Genomic DNA, 20,719 nt, shown 5'->3' with positions numbered 1-20,719 from the left:
AAAACTCTCCCACTGTTACTTTAGATCAATTCAAGTCAAACATGGCATAATGGGTCTTCAGAGATTAATCTTTCCACTGCGAGTGGGGTGGAACGAGCCCTCTTCACTTCAACTTGGCACTACAAGAGATAGAACACTCTAAATATTATCACAGTGGTAGAGTTCCAAGCGCCCATGTGTCACCACTCTAGGACTCGCGCAACACAGGCCTTTTGTGTGCCCACATATTCCTAACCAACGACATACATTTAGAAGCTTGGTTATTGGCACATGATGTTCGACAGGAAATGTTCAATTCCAATCTCTGAAGACTCAGGAAGATTGTGACAGACAGATCTCCTAATAAGCAGTGCACAAGCACTCACAAGGATCACCAACTATATAAAGGTTCAATCTGAAACAGAGGTATTCAGACCACACTAAACAGTGCAGATCACTGCTGCTTTGTTTAAATGTAGTCACATTCAGATAGGAGCACTTCAATCACTTTTACAGTGACTCAGTGATTAGCACATCTGCCTCACAGCGCCGGTGTTGGGTCTTATCTGTGTGGAGTTAGTATGTTCTCCCTGTGTTTACGTGGGTTTCGTCCAGGCACTCCGGTTTCCTCCCACACTCCAAAAACATACTGGTAGGTTAATTAGCTGATGGCAAAATTAACCCTAGTGTGTGTTTATACATTAGGGAATTTAGACTGTAAGCTCCAATAAAGCAGGGACTGATGTGAATGACAAATATTCTTTGTTCAGCGCTGCGGCATTCGTGGCGCTATATAGATGGTGATGATGATTAATCCTCCACAGTCAGCCTTGAAGACATGCACACAAGTGTGAGAAGCGGACTACTGAGGATTAATAAGTAACTCCAAATAAACACTAATTTCCTCCCTCACCCATAGTCTTTACATTTCATGTACAGGGCTGATTGCAATTAGCAGAGGAGAGCAGACAACTTCCGGTTGTCCTCTGCCTAAGGATGCTATGATGCTGCCGGCTATCCCTGCCTCAATATACCACTATAATACCAGTAGTCAAAATGGAAATATAGAAGTGGTATGGAAAATGTAATGGGATTGTAAGTGATGTGGAATGTGATAGTGTTGTAACGCCTGCGGGGGAACAGAACAGACGCACACAGATGTCTTACCTTCTAAACAATGACCACAAACCGTCCACTTAGGATTCTTGCCAGCCGCTCTCCGTCTCTGCACCGTCTCCAGTGAAGGACTGACTCCTGGACCCTGCAGAGGACTACACTAAAGGCAACAGGTGAGTACAAATAACAAACGGTTGGATATGTCACTAGCCAATGGCCACCATCTACTTACCGGGAAACAGATCATTACCTGCTCTAATCCACCCGTGTCCGCTGGAACACAGCTGCCCCGCAGGCCTCCGCCAATGGCCGGAACCTCGGCTCAGTGTACTGCTAAACCAAGGCTTATCGCCTGCTATCAACTATAAGGGCCTACTGCTCTGCTAACAACCAGGACCTACTGTCCCTGTAACCACAAGGATCTAATGTCCTTCTAACAATCAGGGCTGCTGCCCTGCTACACTATCAGGAGCCTCACGCCCCACTATCTTAGAGGCCTGTGCGCCCTATTCAAACTCAAGGGCTCTTGCACCCACTCTACTTCTAAGGGCCTTGTGCCCTGTCTCTACTATTGGGCCTTGTGCCCAAATAACTACTGCTTATACTCCCTCCCTAACTATGGGCCCTAGTGCCCAGATCTACCAAATGAGCCTACTGCCCACAGAAACCCTGCCTATACCATAACTGCGCCAGGGCCTTGTGCCCACTACTGGTGCCACGGGCTTAGTGTCTGAATTCTGCCCACGGGCCTTGTGCCCGACCTAACCAGAATATTTATACTCACCTGCTCCGCGCAGGATACTCTGCTTGCCCCGGCGTCTTCGGATCTTCCAGACCCTCCAGCTGGCAGCGCTGCTTCTCCTCTTTGGCACTGGGGTCCCTGCTGACTTCTTGGCGGGGCGCTCTTAGCTCTTAGAAGGACTCTCCGCCGTTGATCTCTTCTTTTTCTTGTTCTCTGCGTCTTTTGACTTGCGCTCCGTCTTTCCCGTCGTATTGTCGTGGCAGGGTAGCTCCTAGCCCTTACACGGGCTGCCTGCCACTTCCACCAGCGTCCGCATCTTCTTTTCTTCTGGACATCCCACAACGTCCTCCTCCATCGACTCCGCCACCGCACTGACCAGAAAATAGCAGCGCCCGGCGGCTTAAATAGCCGCAGGTACGCTCACGTCACTCGACGTTTCCGCAAGCCCTGATTGGCTCGCCGTGGCGCCAACAATTCAAATGGATGGAGGTGAGCCGATTGGCCAGCAGGGGAAGGTGAGCCCTGATTGGCTCACTCACCGTCTGCTGCCGGGACCTGCAGGAGAAGAAGAGAAGTACTCACAGCTGGAACGCAAGACTGGTGAGTAATTTCCAATCTCTTCCTTCTTCACGGGCACGTCCTCGGGCGCATCTTCTTCGCCCTCTTCCTGGGCATGGCAGCTGCAGGGCACATCTCCACAGTGTTACAGGGAAGGCTGTAGGAGAAGTGGCAGTATGGAGACTGTAAGTGAATGGAATCTTGATAGTGTTACAATGAAGGCAGTAGGAGAAGTGGTGGTATGGAGGATGTAAGTGAATGGAATGTGATAGTGTTACAATGAAGGCAGTAGGAGAAGTGGTGGTATGGAGGATGTAAGTGAATGGAATGTGATAGTGTTACAATGAAGGCAGTAGGAGAAGTGGTGGTATGGAGGATGTAAGTGAACGGAATCTTGATAGTGTTACAATGAAAGCAGTAGAAGTGGCGGTATGGCATACCACCGTATACACCCCCACTTCCACCACTGTATAATACTATACTATATTGTGTTATCACATATAGACATTGAGGAGTTTGGGCTGAGTTTGGAGTACGCCCATTTGTTTGCCAGGTGTACGCCTACATTTGTATGCAGATTTGTGCACATCTGCCACTCCTTACGCTTGTAGAGCAGGAATTGGAGAGGGAAGGAACAGTCACAGTACAGTAAAGGCGTGTTCACGTAATTGTGAACTGAGGCAGTCGTGTACAGGGACACAGGTGCGCCTGTCAATAGCAGTACTACTTGAGTGTACCTGAGGGCTGGTGTAAATACACCTTGAGGATGATTACAGTGATACCCCTTTCAGATTGCCGCCCCTGAAATATCCCGGGTGTATGAACCCGGGATATTGCCGGGGGACAGAGCCTCCCACCCTAGCAAATTCCCGGGTCTGCCCGAGTCTCCCTGGTTCTCATTGGCTCCTCTTGTGATGATGATTTTTTTTTTTTTTTTTTTAAACTTTTCAATGGTGCTCGGTGAGACCAGAGTTAAAAAAAAACCTGGGTCTTAATGTTCACACTGGCGGTTACCTGGGTCGGACCCGAGAAAAACCCTCCAAAAGACCTGGGTCTAATTCCCAGGTCATCCTACCCATACACACTAAGCCTCGCCCCGGCAAAAGCCCAGGGGCTAGATTTACTAAGCTGCGGGTTTGAAAAAGTGGGGATGTTGCCTATAGCAACCAATCAGATTCTAGCTGTCATTTTGTAGAAAGCACTAAATAAATGAAAGCTAGAATCTGATTGGTTGCTATAGGCAACATCCCCACTTTTTCAAACCCGCAGCTTAGTAAATCTAGCCCCAGGTCTTTTAGGCAGGGGAATGGGGTATTAGCAACACTAACTAACCCTTTCTTGCAGACACACCATTGAAACGGATAGTTGCTTTCTTCATTGATCGTGCCTATATTGTATGTTTTGTGGCCGTATGCTAGAATGTATTTAACGCTACTTTCTTTTGCACACCGGATATTATATCTGCTGTATTTTAGAGGTTTGTTATTACATCAAACCTAATAGGGGATGTGTTTTTTTGCTATCAAAATAAATGCTAATTCTATAATAATAACATCTAAAAAGTAGTGGGGAGAAATTTGCTTTTATTTATGAAAGTTACTATTTAATACAAGGTGAAATTGATTAAACATAGCATTGATAACAGAATAGATCCTATAGTTCCATCAAGTCTGTCCATTTTGTGTGGTTTTTTTAATCATTTTGTGTTGGTCTTATAGGTATGTCCCAGGCATTCTTGAATTATCTTTACTGTACGAGTTCTCTCCACTATTGCTGGGAGACTATTCTGTGGCTCTGATCACTCTTTCTGTAACACACGTCTTTCTTATGTCTTTCTCCCTTTAGTTTTATAGTGTGTCTCATTGCTCTAGAGGTTTTATGAACTATAAACTTTTGTCTATCTGTACTCAAATAATACTTATGCAGCCCATGCACCATTGTGATAGCCCCTCTCTGATTTTTTTTCCTTTGCATTAATGTATTTTTGGAGATGCGGCCTCCAGAACTGTACACAGTACTCTAGGTGAGGTCTAACCAGTGAGCTATAAAGTGTCAATATAATCTCCAACTTTCCGTTACGAATACATCTTCCTCTACAGCCAATTATTCTACTGGCTCCTGCCACTGCTTGCTGACCTTCATACCATCTGATATTGTTGTTACTACATCACCATTCATTATGTATTCTATTGGCTCCTGCCACTGCTTGCTGACCTTCATACCATCTGATATTGTTGTTGCTACATGACCATTTATTATGTATTCTACTTCTGAATTTTTGTTTCCCCGCGTACATTGTTCTACATTTTGAAGCGGCCCCCGATTGTATGTTTCACATATGGACAGTTGACCAACCATTGTAAGATAGTTGAAAATACAACTGCATATCTAATCTAACACCCAAAAGTTTTTGAAACGCACATCTCATTATGGGAGGTTTACGCCTTTTTAATATGAAGGTACAGTGACCAACAAGGTGTATGTTCAGGATTATGGGGCCTTTTAGTATCATATGACTCAGAAATCAACACGGACTACAAAGAACTGAATTGGCAGCACGGTGGCTTAGTGATTAGCACTTCTGCCTCACAGCGCTGGGGTCATGAATTCAATTCCCGACCATGGCCTTATCTGTGTGGAGTTTGCATGTTCCCCCCCGTGTTTGCGTGGGTTTTCGCCCACATTCCAAAAACATACTGGTAGGTTAAATGGCTGCTATAAAATTGACCCTAGTCAATTTGAACGGTGGTCAGTAAAGACCAAGTATTGAATAAAACACAAATCTACTTATATAGCCATTAAAATGACTTTTAGCTTTAGAGCCTGTTTAAAAATATAAACTCAGAGACTTAACATTTCATTATGCTGCAAAAGTAAAACATGGCAATAGGAATTAATATTTCATAGCCTGAGAAACAGACACTGATGAGATACTTTTCTAAAAGAGTGATTTTAATTCCAGCATACCAAATCAGGTTAGGAGAAAATAAACTAATCAATAGAACTAGTCTTTTCATGTGTCACCTCACTGGACTTTGGGAGTCAATAGATCCGCTAAGCTGGCGTTAGTAAGTTATCCTCTACATGCCTCATACAATGGTCACAATACATAATATAAAATAGATAGACATAATACAAATATATAGAATATCATTTTAATCATAAGTACCATTTATTTCCCTTTATAAATTGACAGAAAACATAGAACATGGATTTCTTTTCTGTAATATATTATTACATATACACATCACGCTGGGAGCTGCCATTTTGACAATTCATCTGTTTTGTCAGAGCAAAAAAAGAATCAAACAATTAGCTCTAAATAAAATAGCAAAAGCGTCCACAATGTCAACCAATGAAGAGCGCTAAAAAAAACCAAACAAACACCACACAAACCTAAAGCGGGCCAATCACACAGACACACAACGATGGCAGCCAGTCCTAGAAAGTTCATCAACTACAATCCTGTGAATGTTGTCTCAGCCACAGAATGGCTGCCTGCATTGTGTGTGGGCAACAGGCCCACTTTAAAGGAAACACAAGAAAACAAGGCAAACGAAAAAAATAATGACAAACAATTTTTGGAAAAACAAAAATACCTATTACTGCAACTGCATACATTTTTCCATTATTTTTACCTCACATTCAAATATTTCTAAAAAGAAATAACAGAATTATATTGTTCTAACTTTGAAAAGGAGGACATTTTCTATTTTGCTTTATAACATATGTGTACGGACTAAATAAAATCACGTTGGGATTTGATATTCGGGGGAGACATTTTGATAAAACGCAATGAGATTTATAATTAGTTGATTTAGCAGCTTGGGTGTTTATGTACAGGGCTGTCCTTTGTGTGTGTGACCAGCAGAGGGCATCATTCAGTTTATGACTGTGATAAATGACACCAGCAATGACTTGCCCTGACTACAAAACAATATGAAGACTTCAATGTAGAAACTATTTCCGTGGAGAATCATACGAAATATCAGATTAAAAGACATAATTTAACTGAGTTTAGAAGTATGTCACTGCAGGCACACAGTCTTTCAAAATCAATAAAATATATTACTTAAAAAAGTATTGTAACAATCTAACTTTCAATGCAACATCTTCCATACGTCTCACAAATATTAGATTTTTTTGTTTTTTTATGTATTCTTGTACAAATTTAGTTTAAGATGACAGGAGTATTTCACACACATGCTAAAAATGGATTCTTAGGTGCAAGTGTTGCGTCAGTTTGTTCGAAGCTGGTAATCTGTAAAGGAAAAGAGAAATTGTTCAGTGTTTGTACAAGAAATGTCCAAAGAACGCGACATAAAACCTGAAGTTCTGCTGTGATGTCATAAATAATGTATTTGTGGACAATGCATCTCCTTGTACAGAAGCCGAGTCTGGAATACATGGCACAGTGCAGAAAGACTACATTCTGCTTAGGAGTATGGTGGACCTATAAGTGTTCCTAGCCGCTTTGGAATATGCACAATGATGGTCTTACTGTGCACTCGCTCGGCAAAAATTAGACTTTGTTTTGGATGAGATATTTTTATCGCCTGCTGTGATATTTTCTCCCAACCTTCCATCCACTTCTGTCTCGCAAAGGATGATACCTCATGGCAGCAATCATCTTTTATTTATATAGCACCAACATATTCCGTAGCGCTTTACAATTGGGGACAAACACAGTAAACTAATAAACAAACTGGGTAAAACAGACAAAGAGGTGAGAAGGCCCTGCTCGCAAGCTTACAATCTATTGGACAATGGGAGTTTGACACATGAGGTTAAGTCTACATTTTGCATTTCGGCCCAGCCAGGCTGCAAAGGTAAAAGTGACTCATAAGCTAAATGATCCTGTCACACAACAATGTTGGTCAGGGGGTAGTTGTCTTGTGTGAAATTGTGTAACGGGTGGTAATAGGATAATGTAGTGAGGTTAAAAGGGGTGGTTGAGGAATATTATAAGCTTGTCTGAAGAGGTAGGTTTTCAGAGAACGCTTGAAAGTTTGTAGACCAGAGGAGAGTTATTGTGCGAGGGAGAGAATTCCATAGAGTGGGTGCAGCCCAAAAAAAGTCCTGTAACCGGGAATGGGAGGATGTAATGAGGGCGGCACAAAGCACTGGCCATGTAAACCAGTAAGCTAAAGACAACAGTAGAGAAATATAACCAGCCCCTGATGTCCGGTACTGTCAGGATTTATCATTGAACTGGAGTGTGTTGCAGACGCCTGTTCAGCAGTTTCATGGTTCAGCTGCAGGTCAGTAACAGCTATCAGGACAGACTACAGGGGCACTTACAGTAAACACAGGTCTCAACAAATATGCTCAAAATCTAGGACACAGCTGCAAAAGCTCTGCTGCCCAGTATACAGAGCTAAACCATATCCGATCCCAAGTACAGCCATATACAGTGCCCTGTCTACTATGAAACCTCTGAACCCCGGGTAATATGGAGATCCATACCTGGTACCCAGGAACCTGACAAGCTGACAGTCAGCTCCATCACTGGTAGTTCAGAAGACAGTGGAGGGCACAACGATGCAAGAAGAATGATCAGAAGCGGCTCCAAGAAAGGAGGTGACAGATGGCAGATGTAGAACTAGCGAGTCTCTGTATCTGCCGCCATCGTCATTTTGCCTTATAGTGCAGAAAATTGGAGCAATTGTGCAATACAGAAACGTTCAGAACACAAAGGCTGCTCTTTGTAAATTACCGCAGTGTCTTCATTGTGTGTAACATTACCCTGTCACTAGACAGGGCAACAAGCTTGTTGGGCACAGGACTGATCACATGGTTACAAATGACAGCATTTCCCTGACTGATTAAGAGATGCACCTTATCCGACAGGTAATGAGACAGTAACAGACTTCTCGGACGTTGGGTAACCTGCAGCATTTGTAAATGTTATTTATCTTCTGACAATGTTTATTGTGCTACAAATCAATGTTTAGTATTAATTCCTTATATAGATATGCAGTATCCTTCCATTTGTGTCACTTACCTCCACTTTGAGTGATATATCTAACCCATGGAAGTGCCTGATAACCACTTTTCTCAATAATTTTCATGTATCGAACCTTAAAAATAAATAAAAAGAAAGAAGGAATGAGAGAAGTCTCACATACGGATCAACACATCAGATGTCTCAATAGTCAGGTCACTTTCACCCATTACATATGAATCATGTCACCCATGACAGTGGATTGTACATGACCTAGTATAAAGAATAAAAATATATTACATCCCCTATTCTACAAGGACTATATTGTATGTACAAACTTTGAGAGAGAGATGGGTTAAACACCTAAACTGTGCTGCTGGGGACCCCACTCCTTCCACTATATAACTCTCAGTCTGTGGCTTCCTCCTGCCTCCATTCCTGTCCTCACATTATGTTACTGCCCCTGTCACATGCAGCTCTGTTCTCACTAACACATCACTAATCTCCTGCCATACTCTGTGCTGCTGTGGGAACCCTGCTCCTTCCACTAATCACACCAGTGGACAGGTCACTGGCTCCCATGAGATAGACAGCTTCTGAAATGCTCTGTGCCGCTGTGAACATTCTACAGGGCATTCTATTCCTGCGCACTTCGCAGCTGGGTACACTCGGACATGCGGTAGATGACTGATACTGCAAAGTGCTCGGTCATTGGCGAGACGCATCTTGGAAAGGCCACTTGTATATGACAGACAGGGAACTTATTGATAGTTATTATTATGACAGCCGTACAGTGATAACGGATTACATTACTAGTATCTTCTCATCACAGTACAATGTTTCCTGTGCATCATTCAGTTATTGGACTTACTTGGATTCCAGAAACTGTGAAATAGGGGATTTCGAACTTGACGCTAATTGGAGGTTTTCCTTCCAGCTCCTCTCTCTCCACACTGGGCAGTCCAAAGTGGGCCCTCATCAGGTACTCCTTACCCCCCTATGGGACCAAAAGCGGATGTTTACCTGACAATCTCATGCTTGGACAGTTTTATAAACGTTTACGGACAAACATATTTTAGAAGCTGACAACCTAGCTGAGAGGGAAAGCAGTGATGTGTGAGATGTACATGGGAGAGGATTGGTGCCCACGTTGAATTGTGTATCTCCTGAAGACAGATTATAACATGACTGTATAAGTGGTTCACTGAACGAAGGCCAAACAACGGTCTATGTCTCGCTCACCGGAAATGATTTGATAGTCCAGATGACCACATTCTTCTCCGGGACGTATTTTGCACTACCCACGCTGGTTTTAAATTTCGGAGAATCGGCATCGCTCGGAACAGGGACTGCAATTTCCACGTTATTCGCTACAGATTGTTTCTTAAATTGACCCTTTGCCTGGTGAAAGAGAAGTCCGTTCAGTAGTCAGACAGAGACAATGATACCAAAGACGAGAGGAGGTCTCGGCTCTGAAGGACAGCTATGTGCGACACTGAACAAGTCACAATTAGGATTGTAAGAAGAAAGATATATAACCTGTGCCTGAAATGTCAGTAAGAATACAAAGGTTAGCACAATAGTACAATTACAGGAAAATAGAGAATGTGATGTGGTACAAATAATACTACACAACATAAAAGTGCAACAGACCCACTTTCTGATCCCATCCACTTGTGTGTTGAGAGGAAGACAAATCCCAGTTATGGCAACAGCTCCCTCCTGTCTGTGTCACCCTGTGGTGGGAGGGACAGACCCCATGTCACATAGCTCCCCCTCCTGTCTGTGTCACCCTGTGGTGGGAGGGACAGACTCCATGTCACATAGCTCCCTCCTGTCTGTGTCACCCTGTGGTGGGAGGGACAGACTCCATGTCACATAGCTCCCTCCTGTCTGTGTCACCCAGTGGTGGGAGGGACAGACTCCATGTCACATAGCTCATCCTGTCTGTGTCACCCTGTGGTGGGAAGGACAGACTCCATGTCACATAGCCCCCTCCTGTCTGTGTCACCCTGTGGTGGGAGGGACAGACTCCATGTCACATAGCTCCCTCCTGTCTGTGTCACCCTGTGGTCAGAGGGACAGACTCCATGTCACATAGCCCCCTTCTGTCTGTGTCACCCTGTGGTGGGAGGGACAGACCCCATGTCACATAGCCCCCTTCTGTCTGTGTCACCCTGTGGTGGGAGGGACAGACCCCATGTCACATAGCTCCCTCCTGTCTGTGTCACCCTGTGGTGGGAGGGACAGACTCCATGTCACATAGCTCCCTCCTGTCTGTGTCACCCTGTGGTGGGAGGGACAGACTCCATGTCACATAGCTCCCTCCTGTCTGTGTCACCCTGTGGTGGGAGGGACAGACTCCATGTCACATAGCCCCCTTCTGTCTGTGTCACCCTGTGGTGGGAGGGACAGACTCCATGTCACATAGCTCCCTCCTGTCCATGACTCTACATGTTATAACTCTATATCATGTTACCTTCACCATGATCTCCAGTCGACTATGGGTGAATTTCTCAATCACTGATTCAATCCAGATTAAAGGCTTCACCTGTATGATTTTCAACAAAATTAAAAGTTAGCCAACACTAGAACTGTAAACAAATTCACAGTATAGATTTCCTAGATTTATGATTAGAACCCAGATTATGCAAATAAATATATAAACCCTTTGGCATGAATGAAAATTATTTGAGTTTATGAGCAAAATAAATTATTTTCTTTATTGACTCCTCAACAGAGGGCAGTTTCCAATGGTCTTTATATATTTTTTTAAGCATTTTAATCAAAAGTATTTATTTGCTCTCCATTTTATGACTAAAATGCCGATTTTCATGGATACATACATACATACACATTATATATATATATATATATACACATACATATACACATACATATACACACACACACACACCAAGGCTAGCATATCTTCCTTATGCAATACCCATATACTTTAAATAACAGCCATCTACATTCTACAGTGGTATATTATCTAATTTTCTACCATATGCCCAGAAACTATGAGTAATAAAATTGCAGACTCTGGTGCCCTCAATCTGCCGCCCTCTGGTATTTTATTCAGACTGGTACCTGTGTATTCAGCCGGTAAGACATTAACTCAAAGTCCCCGTCCGGAGGAATAAATGAGATGGTGCGATCGTTCTCAAAGCGGGAGAGACGGACGCACTGGTGAAATTTCACATCTTCGAGCTCCACGGTCTTATTCTTGGTACCTGCATATTAAACCAGGGTATGCCAGTCACATGGTCTAGTTCAAGGTCTCAAAATCATTAAGGGGGTTTACATTGGTATTAGCCCAGTGATTAGTGTTGCTGTATCACATGTCTGGGGCCACTGGTTGTATTCTGACCACGGCCCTATCTGTGTGGAGTTTGTATGTTCTCCCTATGTTGGCGTGGGTTGATTTCGGGTGCTCCCGTTTCCTCCCACACTCCAGTAGATTAATGTTAGTGTGTGGTGAGGAACTGGAAAGTCCACTAGGGCAGGGACTGATGTGAATGATTAAACATTCTCTTTAGAACACTAGGTATTATCCCCTTCCTATTGCATTGACCGGTACTTACGTCCTGTTAGCTCGAAGAGGACTCTGTCATTCAGTCCAAGGCGTAGCTCGGGCATCCCCGAGAGGAAGACTTTCAGCTTCACGCTTCCCACTATCTCACTTAGCAGTACACTGCCGTTAGTGTTCACCTGAAATACACACCTGTATTATACACTGCATTGCGTTTTATGAGCCGACTGGTGCTACATACTATAGATTAGCAGATACAAACCTGAAAACCACTGTTCACTTCAAGATATCCACTGGGGACTTTTATTGTGCTCCCAACTGAGATATTTGGTTCCTATCTTAGTGCTACATTGTTACTTCACAGACAAAGCAGCGTACAAATCCGGCATGGACACAGGTGTTAAGAAAATGCAGCAACTAAATCGATGATAAAAGGATCATATCAAATGTCACATTCCTGTCGGTCGCTGGGTGCATGCATAGGATGTCTCTGATCCTGGGACTCCAGCTTGAAATGGGTCTCACTTTGCAATTAGTACGCAAGAGTGTTCCTTCAACTGTGCTCCCTGATATCTACAGCTCCATCCTACACTACAAGAATCCCTCCTCTCTCTCCTCCATCAGTCACGGTTCCTGTAACATTAGCCGTAAGAGGAAGAGCAGAGTGACAATAATCACCTGCACTTCCTCCTGCAGTCAGTGGCAGTGCGGCCACCTACGGTTCAGGTATAGTTAACAGGGTGGGAAGGAGCAGTCCCGATTGGCATTGGCTAGAAGGCCCTGTGTGCTTGAGTGCATTAATACAGTGCGCTTTGTCAGCCTTGATGGCAATAGATGGGCACAATCGCCAATCGGGAATTACATTGTGGAATGGGCTATGTACATGAATGTGGGCTGTTATGTCTTATATGTCATGGCTGCTTTCTAGTCTCAATCCTGCCCTTGAAGAAACCCCTCTGTATGGATGCATGAGAGTGGGATACTGTCTTAAGGGGGAAGGGGGTCAATTTCACTAGTTTCCAATGAATTCATAGACTGCATCCTCATATAATGATTGCATAAAAATAATAATATGCTGTCCTATAGATATGAAAAGATTCTGCCTAGAGGGTGTCAAAGAATATGTTCTGCTCTCACAGCTACTAAAAAGCTGTAAGCAGCATATGGAGAAAAAAAACAAACCAAAAAAAATTACTCAAAGAGAAAATTCTGCACATAATTGGTTTTCCTGGTCCTATATTGATCAATTACTGGTCCAACAATCAAAATTTTATTTCATTGCACCCACTTCTAATTTCAAATACCCCGAAACTTGATTGATAAGTTAATTAAGCATTTATGCAATGCAGCGTGCTGTCAACGAGCTGCTTCCTGGAGGAGCTCAGACCCTCCTGCTCTGGCTTTAGGTCTCCGCAGGATAAATTATATGTATAGTATGATGTGTAAAGAATCTTTCAGGACCCACCCTCCTCTTTTTAGAAAATCTGTGATCCTTGGTTGAATCACTTGAAAGCTTAGTCACTATTCTAATTGGCATGATGAATTAATAAATTCTGCTCTTCTTTGCTTATCTTTTATGTGCCCAACCGATGGCGATAGTTGGTTTTTGGAGATGGTGCACGTCTCTTGGCCCCTGTCCCTCGCACCCTCCTCTTGCCTCATACTTGTTCACCTAAATACTCCCTTGCACAATTTTCCTTAAACGTGAGACATCTATTACATGCTATATATGTAATCTGGTACATTGGGGATGTATACAGAGTGTATAATGCATATTGTATTCTGTATTTTCACATGCGTCAAGTAAAAGGAGATTCAATTACAAAAAAAACAAAATAAAAAAAAATAATGGCTGAATTGCTCAACTTTTCTTGAAAACAGACATTTCACAAATAGAATTTATTTGTTTGTTTCCAAAACAAGGTTTTCGGCAATTAAAACTCAATGGAAACGGACAAGCCATGGCACTCACCAGCAAGTTAACAGACTCTATCACATCAATGAAGACCTCATTCTTCTTGTATTTCAGCCCCTCGGACCTCCAGGATACTGCATTTGTCACTGTGGTGGGGACACGAGACTTGGCCGTTTCCAGCTTGTTACTTTGCTGTGTGATGTACCTGTGTCGGACAAGACGGAGGTGAAGAATTAATATGACCGTCTCTGTGAACAATCCATGGCTCATCTCATGGAGAGCCATCATCCTGAGTGGCCTAGCGTTGTCCTCAAGGGATTAAGCACCATAATTACAGAATGACACAGGGGGTTTCAATCATCAATAGAACTGGATAGTGAAGGCGATAACCAAGCCATGGAGTCCAGGACGTGACCTTTTCTGGCAGTATTTTAGGACATGGACCCCTGTTGTTCACAGTTTTACGAGAGTGGAAACAGTATTGGGGGACCTTAAGGTTATGTTTTTGTCTGCAAAGATGATATGATTGACCATTTATTTAAGACACATCTTCCTGGGCATGGTCTGACTTGTTAAAGGGGATTAGAAAATAATATAATAGTTTACAATTAGCACATGTTCTGCAGCCTTGCTGGACAAAGTCCTTTTATAGCGCTACAATAGAGCTCTATTAAAAAGAGCCCCAGTATGGATGGCATGCAGTGCACTGATTTAGCCTGCAGCCTTCAGTTTTCAGAGAAGGACCCGGCAGGGGCTGGGGTGTTCTATTGAGAAAGAGTTTCCCAAACGTTCCTCCTCTTCATTATCTATGACTGCTGCTCACCAGCTACACTGTGCACTTCCTCTTTATGTTCTCTGCCCCCTAACCCACCCCCCATTGTCATCACACCTATATCAGTGGCTCTGTGCTGAATATAACCCTTGCACCTTCATTGCCCATTTAAGCCATTTGAGCTGTGCTGAGACTTGTATTGATATTTGTTTACTGTTATGTCCTCTGATACCACGTACTGTTTGATGTTTGCCCTCTGTAGGGTGCTGTGGACCATTTCTGGCACCCTATAAATAAGGTTGATAATAATTATCCGGTGAAGAGAACTGGTTGATGGTGCTGAGAACTTACTCTTGCAGAATCTTGCTTTCGGTGGTCTGGGGGAACCCAAAATCCATGACCTCGTCCAACAGCTCGTACACAATGACAAAGTTGTCCCGGATGCTCTCTTCTTCCAGCTCCTTGAAGTACTCGGTGAACACCTGGGTATGGGAAGAGCAGAGATGTATGAGAGGGGAAGAGGATCCTATCTCTCTGCTTTCAGTAGCTGCGTGGTACAGGCCTCCTCTGAGCTGCAGAGAACCCATGGTCAGCATTCTATTAAGTGGTTTTTTTCCGCTTAATGGGATAAATACAGGATGATACATACATCATCCTACTTAGAGAAGAGGGTTTTCCACATTTTGTGTAATACTTCTCGCCACAATGAGCATCCGCTTACCTCTACCACTTTATACAGGAAGGAGTACACCAGCGCGGCGTTGGCATTCTTATTGGTTAATGCGACCACTGACAGAGCAAAGAGTTAAGGGTCAAAGCCATATATTCTGCAACACTTTCTTTGCATCGATGTATTATTCATTTACCTGATGTCTTATTACAAAACTATAATCACAAATAGAAAGAGTATTCCAAGCAGCGTTCTATATGTGTAAGCTCCTTACTGCTCTTCTGAACTAGTTGGAAGATAGTGCAGGGCCAAATGCGGCCTTCTCGACTACAGACATTTCCCCTAATTTGACCCTCTTTCTAGTGACTCCAACATCACCCAGTGCACCCCCAATGGCACAAACGTTTGTAGGAGGATAGTCTATAATTGGGTGGTGATGTCTTCTCTACGGCCAACACAAAACCTACTGTTTATATTAACATTATTTAAAGTTGTTGCTCTGATCTCATATAGTCATCCGATGGCTCTCTGCAAACATTATAGGCAGAATAAGTGCTGGTAAAATATCAGGTTGCCCACCACTCAGGGGCAAGCTGGGCTAAGGGGCATCTGCCCCCCCCCAGGCTGGTCCCGTAGTGACCTGCCTTGCGCTGGGTCACTGGTACACCTGCATTTGGGCTGCTGAGTCGAGACGTGCCCCCCAGGGCTAAAATTTACAGCCCTAACCTGCCACCACTGATATAATATATAGGACTATTGGTCGATGTTACATGGATCCTGGATATGGTGCAAGCTGCAGTATAGTAGGATACAGTAGAGATTGCTGTGTTTGATCCATAAGAAATGGACTTTCCCATGAGTGAGAAGCGGAGTCAGATTCCCCTCTTCCTCTCTCTGGACCAGCAGAGGCATAAAGTGGTCGATCTCCATCATGTTAATGTCTCCCTTGTAATTCCGGCAGATGAGAGGCTGCAGAATACAGAAGAACATTTTAGTCCTGCAATAGTAATACGGGACTGTGATACGCAGACTTACCTGGGCAATGTCCGTCAGCATTAGTCACATTTCACATATTTCTCCTGTATAAAAATAAAGGCCCCTGATGCACATTTAGAAACATGGTTCACAAATGGATCCTCTGGTAGCTTTATATCCTAGTCCATGACGGTACACGGCTTAGACCAGGAGCAGTTTATAATACAGGATATCACACATTAAAGTGTTAGACCGTTCTTTGAGCAAGACAAAAGCATAGAATTTGTGGTCTGTTATGAGAAATAGTCTTAAAAGGTGGTTACAGTAACCACCTCCTCCTCTATAGACAGTCCCCCTGATCACCCACCTTCTCCTCCTCTATAGGCAGTCCTCCTGATCACCCACCTCCTCCTCTATAGGCAGTCCCCCTGATCACCCACCTCCTCCTCTATAGGCAGTCCCCCTGATCACCCACCTCCTCCTCTATAAGCAGTCCCCCTGATCACCCACCTCCTCCTCCTCTATAAGCAGTCCCCCTGATCACCCACCTCCTCCTCCTCTATAGGCAGTCCTCCTGATCACCCACCTCCTCCTCCTCTATAGGCAGTCCGCCTGATCACCCACCTCCTCCTCCTCTATAGGCAGTCCTCCTGATCACTCACCTCCTCCTCCTCTATAGGCAGTCCTCCTGATCACCCACCTCCTCCTCCTCTATAGGCAGTCCTCCTGATCACCCACCTCCTCCTCCTCTATAGGCAGTCCTCCTGATCACCCACCTCCTCCTCCTCTATAGGCAGTCCTCCTGATCACCCACCTCCTCCTCCTCTATAGGCAGTCCTCCTGATCACCCACCTCCTCCTCCTCTATAGGCAGTCCTCCTGATCACCCACCTCCTCCTCCTCTATAGGCAGTCCTCCTGATCACCCACCTCCTCCTCCTCTATAGGCAGTCCTCCTGATCACCCACCTCCTCCTCTATAGGCAGTCCCCCTGATCACCCACCTTCTCCTCCTCTATAGGCAGTCCTCCTGATCACCCACCTCCTCCTCCTCCTCTATAGGCAGTCCTCCTGATCACCCACCTCCTCCTCCTCTATAGGCAGTCCTCCTGATCACCCACCTTCTCCTCCTCTATAGGTAGTCCTCCTGATCACCCACCTCCTCCTCTATAGGCAGTCCCCCTGATCACCCACCTTCTCCTCCTCTATAGGCAGTCCCCCTGATCACCCACCTTCTCCTCCTCTATAGGCAGTCCCCCTGATCACCCACCTTCTCCTCCTCTATAGGCAGTCCCCCTGATCACCCACCTTCTCCTCCTCTATAGGCAGTCCCCCTGATCACCCACCTTCTCCTCCTCTATAGGCAGTCCCCCTGATCACCCACCTTCTCCTCCTCTATAGGCAGTCCTCCTGATCACCCACCTCCTCCTCCTCTTTAGGCAGTCCTCCTGATCACCCACCTCCTCCTCCTCTTTAGGCAGTCCTCCTGATCACCCACCTCCTCTTCTATAGGCAGTCCCCCTGATCACCCACCTCCTCCTCTATAAGCAGTCCTCCTGATCACCCACCTCCTCCTCTATAAGCAGTCCTCCTGATCACCCACCTCCTCCTCTATAAGCAGTCCTCCTGATCACCCACCTCCTCCTCATCTATAGGCAGTCCTCCTGATTACCCATAACCAAACATCTCTTCCCGTTGTAGCATTTTAGGTGAGCGTCTTTTCCCTGGGAGCAACTGAACGGGGTCATTCAGATATCGACCGGGGCGGCTATCAAGTCAGTGTTTACTGTATCCTCTATGATCCAATCTGGGCCCAGAGTAAGGGCATCCATGGGGTGGTTATCCTAAACTGGAAAACACCCTTTTTTTCTTTTAACAGTTTTTTTATTGGAAAATATATACCTCCTTGCCATGCACAAGTATGGACAATGAATAGAAAGAGAGAGAGAGAGTGTAATAGAAAAGTGTAAAAAGAAAACAAGAAAAAACAAGTGAAGTGAGTAAACAGGGAACATATCACCAGGAGTACAAGTGGTCCACCACACTGGCAACAAGATGGAGGTTCGTAGAAAAGTCCATAGAGGAGGCAGGCCCAGAACTTTAAGGAATGTTTTTGTTCATGGACTGAGAAAATAAAAAACAACCATTGGAGTCCACAGTGCGCCAGAGAGGAACCCCTGTGGCAGGCTGCCAGGCAACTTGAAAATAAAAGTTAAGCCCGCTTGGCATCCCCTTTCACCAGTAAATATTACATTGTTATGCATATTGCTACACGTGTTTTAATGGTTGCAAGTACACTGTTCTTAAATGTTGCCAAGTGGGTTCTGTAGGTACCACTAGATTACCTTCACAGGAAGTCATCAGGGTGCCCAGCCAACTGGCAGCACCCAAGAAGTTGCACCAACTACTGGCATAATACATAGCGGGAACTCTTCTGCAAGCAATTGGCCACAGTGTACCAGAAGTGACCGTCACTCCAGATGATGTATTCACCTAAATAGGCTGTAAAGTGTTAAACTGGGGCATGACTCAAGATGCCCAGCTACTAATTAAGGTGATCATGCTCTTTTGTCTGGATAAGTTGCCGACCACTGTTTTACACCAAGTCCAGCTAGAAAAATATTCTGACTGAACACAATCATTTTGGGGGAACTTGACACCTCCTGGGATCATTGCTAAATTTATAAATTATATGTTAATTATTTTTAAAACAACATATTCTTTGTTTGACCCTCTGCCCACATGTGGGGTTCCAATCTATTGTTACGGTTGGTAAATCCTGGGTGGCTTTATTGTATTGTAGACGTTTGTTCCTAGGCAGGTGACACAACATAGCTTTCACTCACATTAATAGTGGACGTATGCAGAGAGAGTTAGAATATCTCTAGCTACAGTACAATGATATGGGGCAATGACTCCTGGTGGGCAAATTTTCATGTAATAAAGTGCAATATTTGCTTAACTACAATAAAAAAAAGAACTGAATTAAGCCTCTCTCAGACAAGTGTGTAATATTGTTTTATTTCAGCAACAAAGAGCACTAAAGTCACACTACATTTAGAGCAAAAATATTTCAATATTTATAGGGCTGCTCAGAGTCACTGAATATTGCAGCCAGGGGGATCCATAGAGAATTGCTGCAAACACCAAGACAACAGCAATAGTTTTTTTTACATTTTAGATCTCCCTGTGTCTCTTTACATACTCTATAGCACCTATAGGTGGGAAGAATAAATAATGCCTTGACTATTTTCTCAAATTCAACTTCCAGAACTAGTTTTGCCTCCAATTGTGTGTAGGGGCCCTATAGAAGTCTAAAATAATATATTAAACAGTTGTGCAAATAAATAAACAAGAAAGAAAGAAAGAAAGAAAGAAAGAGAGAAAGAAAGAAAGAAAGAAAGAGGAAACTACACAATAAGGTCCCATTTTGTAATGTCTTACCACAACATGATACAATCTGCAATGATCACGACAGCTGTGGCCACAATTCACCATATATCAGTGTATTCATGATTAACACAAAGATGTCATACTGTGCTATAGTTATACTATATATAAAGTGTATGTGTGCAGGTCAGGAGCTCTCCCTGCAGCTCCCTGCCCTACATACACGATGTCATACACCGATCACCTACAGTGTTATCACTTCCCCCAGGGTCAGGCTACCTAACTCACAGAACTACATCTCCCAGCATGCTCAGCCAGTCTGAAGCCTACAGAGGATGATGGGAACTGCAGCCAGAGTGGCCACAGCTCTCCCCCGCACTGGCAGGCTTTGCTGCACGGTGTGAGTGCTCACTCACCTTTCCCTTAAGATCCAGGAAAAAGACAGCAGAGGCCGACATGGTGCTGACACTGGTTGCAGAGTGAGAGGATAGATCGGTTTAGGGTTATAGTGCAGGTCTGCTGAGGAGTGACTGCCACCCTGTCAGGTCAGGTACTGCTGAGCTCTTCCTCTTCCTTCTTCCTGTCTGCACCTGTCCTACGTCACCTGTACAGGTACAGCCAGGTGTAGCCCTGACTCCCAGAGACCTCCCCCTGCATGGTACAGCAGCCCTGCCCCCCCTGCATGGCACAAGACCCCTGCCCCCTGTGCATGGTACAGCACCCCTGCCCCCTCTGCATGGTACAACACCCCTGCCCCCTCTGCATGGTACAGCACCCCTGCCCCCTCTGAATGGTACAGCACCCCTACCCCCTCTGCATGGTACAGCACCCCTGCCCCCTGTGCATGGTACAGCACCCCTGCCCCCTGTGCATGGTACAGCACCCCTGCCCCCTCTGAATGGTACAGCACCCCTGCCCCCTCTGCTTGGTACAGCACCCCTGCCCCCTCTGCATGGTACAGCACCCCTGCCCCGTCTGCATGGTACAGCACCCCTGCCCCCTCTGCATGGTACAGCACCCCTGCCCCCTCTGAATGGTACAGCACCCCTGCCCCCTCTGAATGGTACAGCACCCCTGCCCCCTCTGAATGGTACAGCACCCCTGCCCCCTCTGCATGGTACAGCAC

General features: G+C 44.7%; 1 protein-coding gene across 1 annotated transcript; it reads right to left on the bottom strand.

Moving 5' to 3' along the window:
• Positions 1 to 5,536: 5,536 nt before the first annotated feature.
• Positions 5,537 to 20,186, bottom strand: AP1M2 (adaptor related protein complex 1 subunit mu 2). The gene is made up of 12 exons (XM_075206814.1): positions 20,010 to 20,186; positions 16,044 to 16,200; positions 15,283 to 15,350; positions 14,913 to 15,043; positions 13,847 to 13,994; positions 11,927 to 12,053; positions 11,433 to 11,575; positions 10,819 to 10,890; positions 9,582 to 9,740; positions 9,211 to 9,336; positions 8,400 to 8,475; positions 5,537 to 6,656 (listed from the first exon to the last, which is right to left on the bottom strand). The coding sequence occupies exons 1-12, from the start codon at positions 20,049 to 20,051 to the stop codon at positions 6,634 to 6,636; spliced, it is 1,272 nt and encodes a 423-aa protein (XP_075062915.1). The 5' UTR covers positions 20,052 to 20,186; the 3' UTR covers positions 5,537 to 6,633.
• Positions 20,187 to 20,719: the final 533 nt, after the last annotated feature.

Source organism: Mixophyes fleayi, chromosome 4 (genome assembly GCF_038048845.1).
Source record: "Mixophyes fleayi isolate aMixFle1 chromosome 4, aMixFle1.hap1, whole genome shotgun sequence".
Taxonomy (NCBI): Eukaryota; Metazoa; Chordata; class Amphibia; order Anura; family Limnodynastidae; genus Mixophyes; species Mixophyes fleayi.
This window is presented reverse-complemented; position numbering and strand designations above follow the sequence as displayed.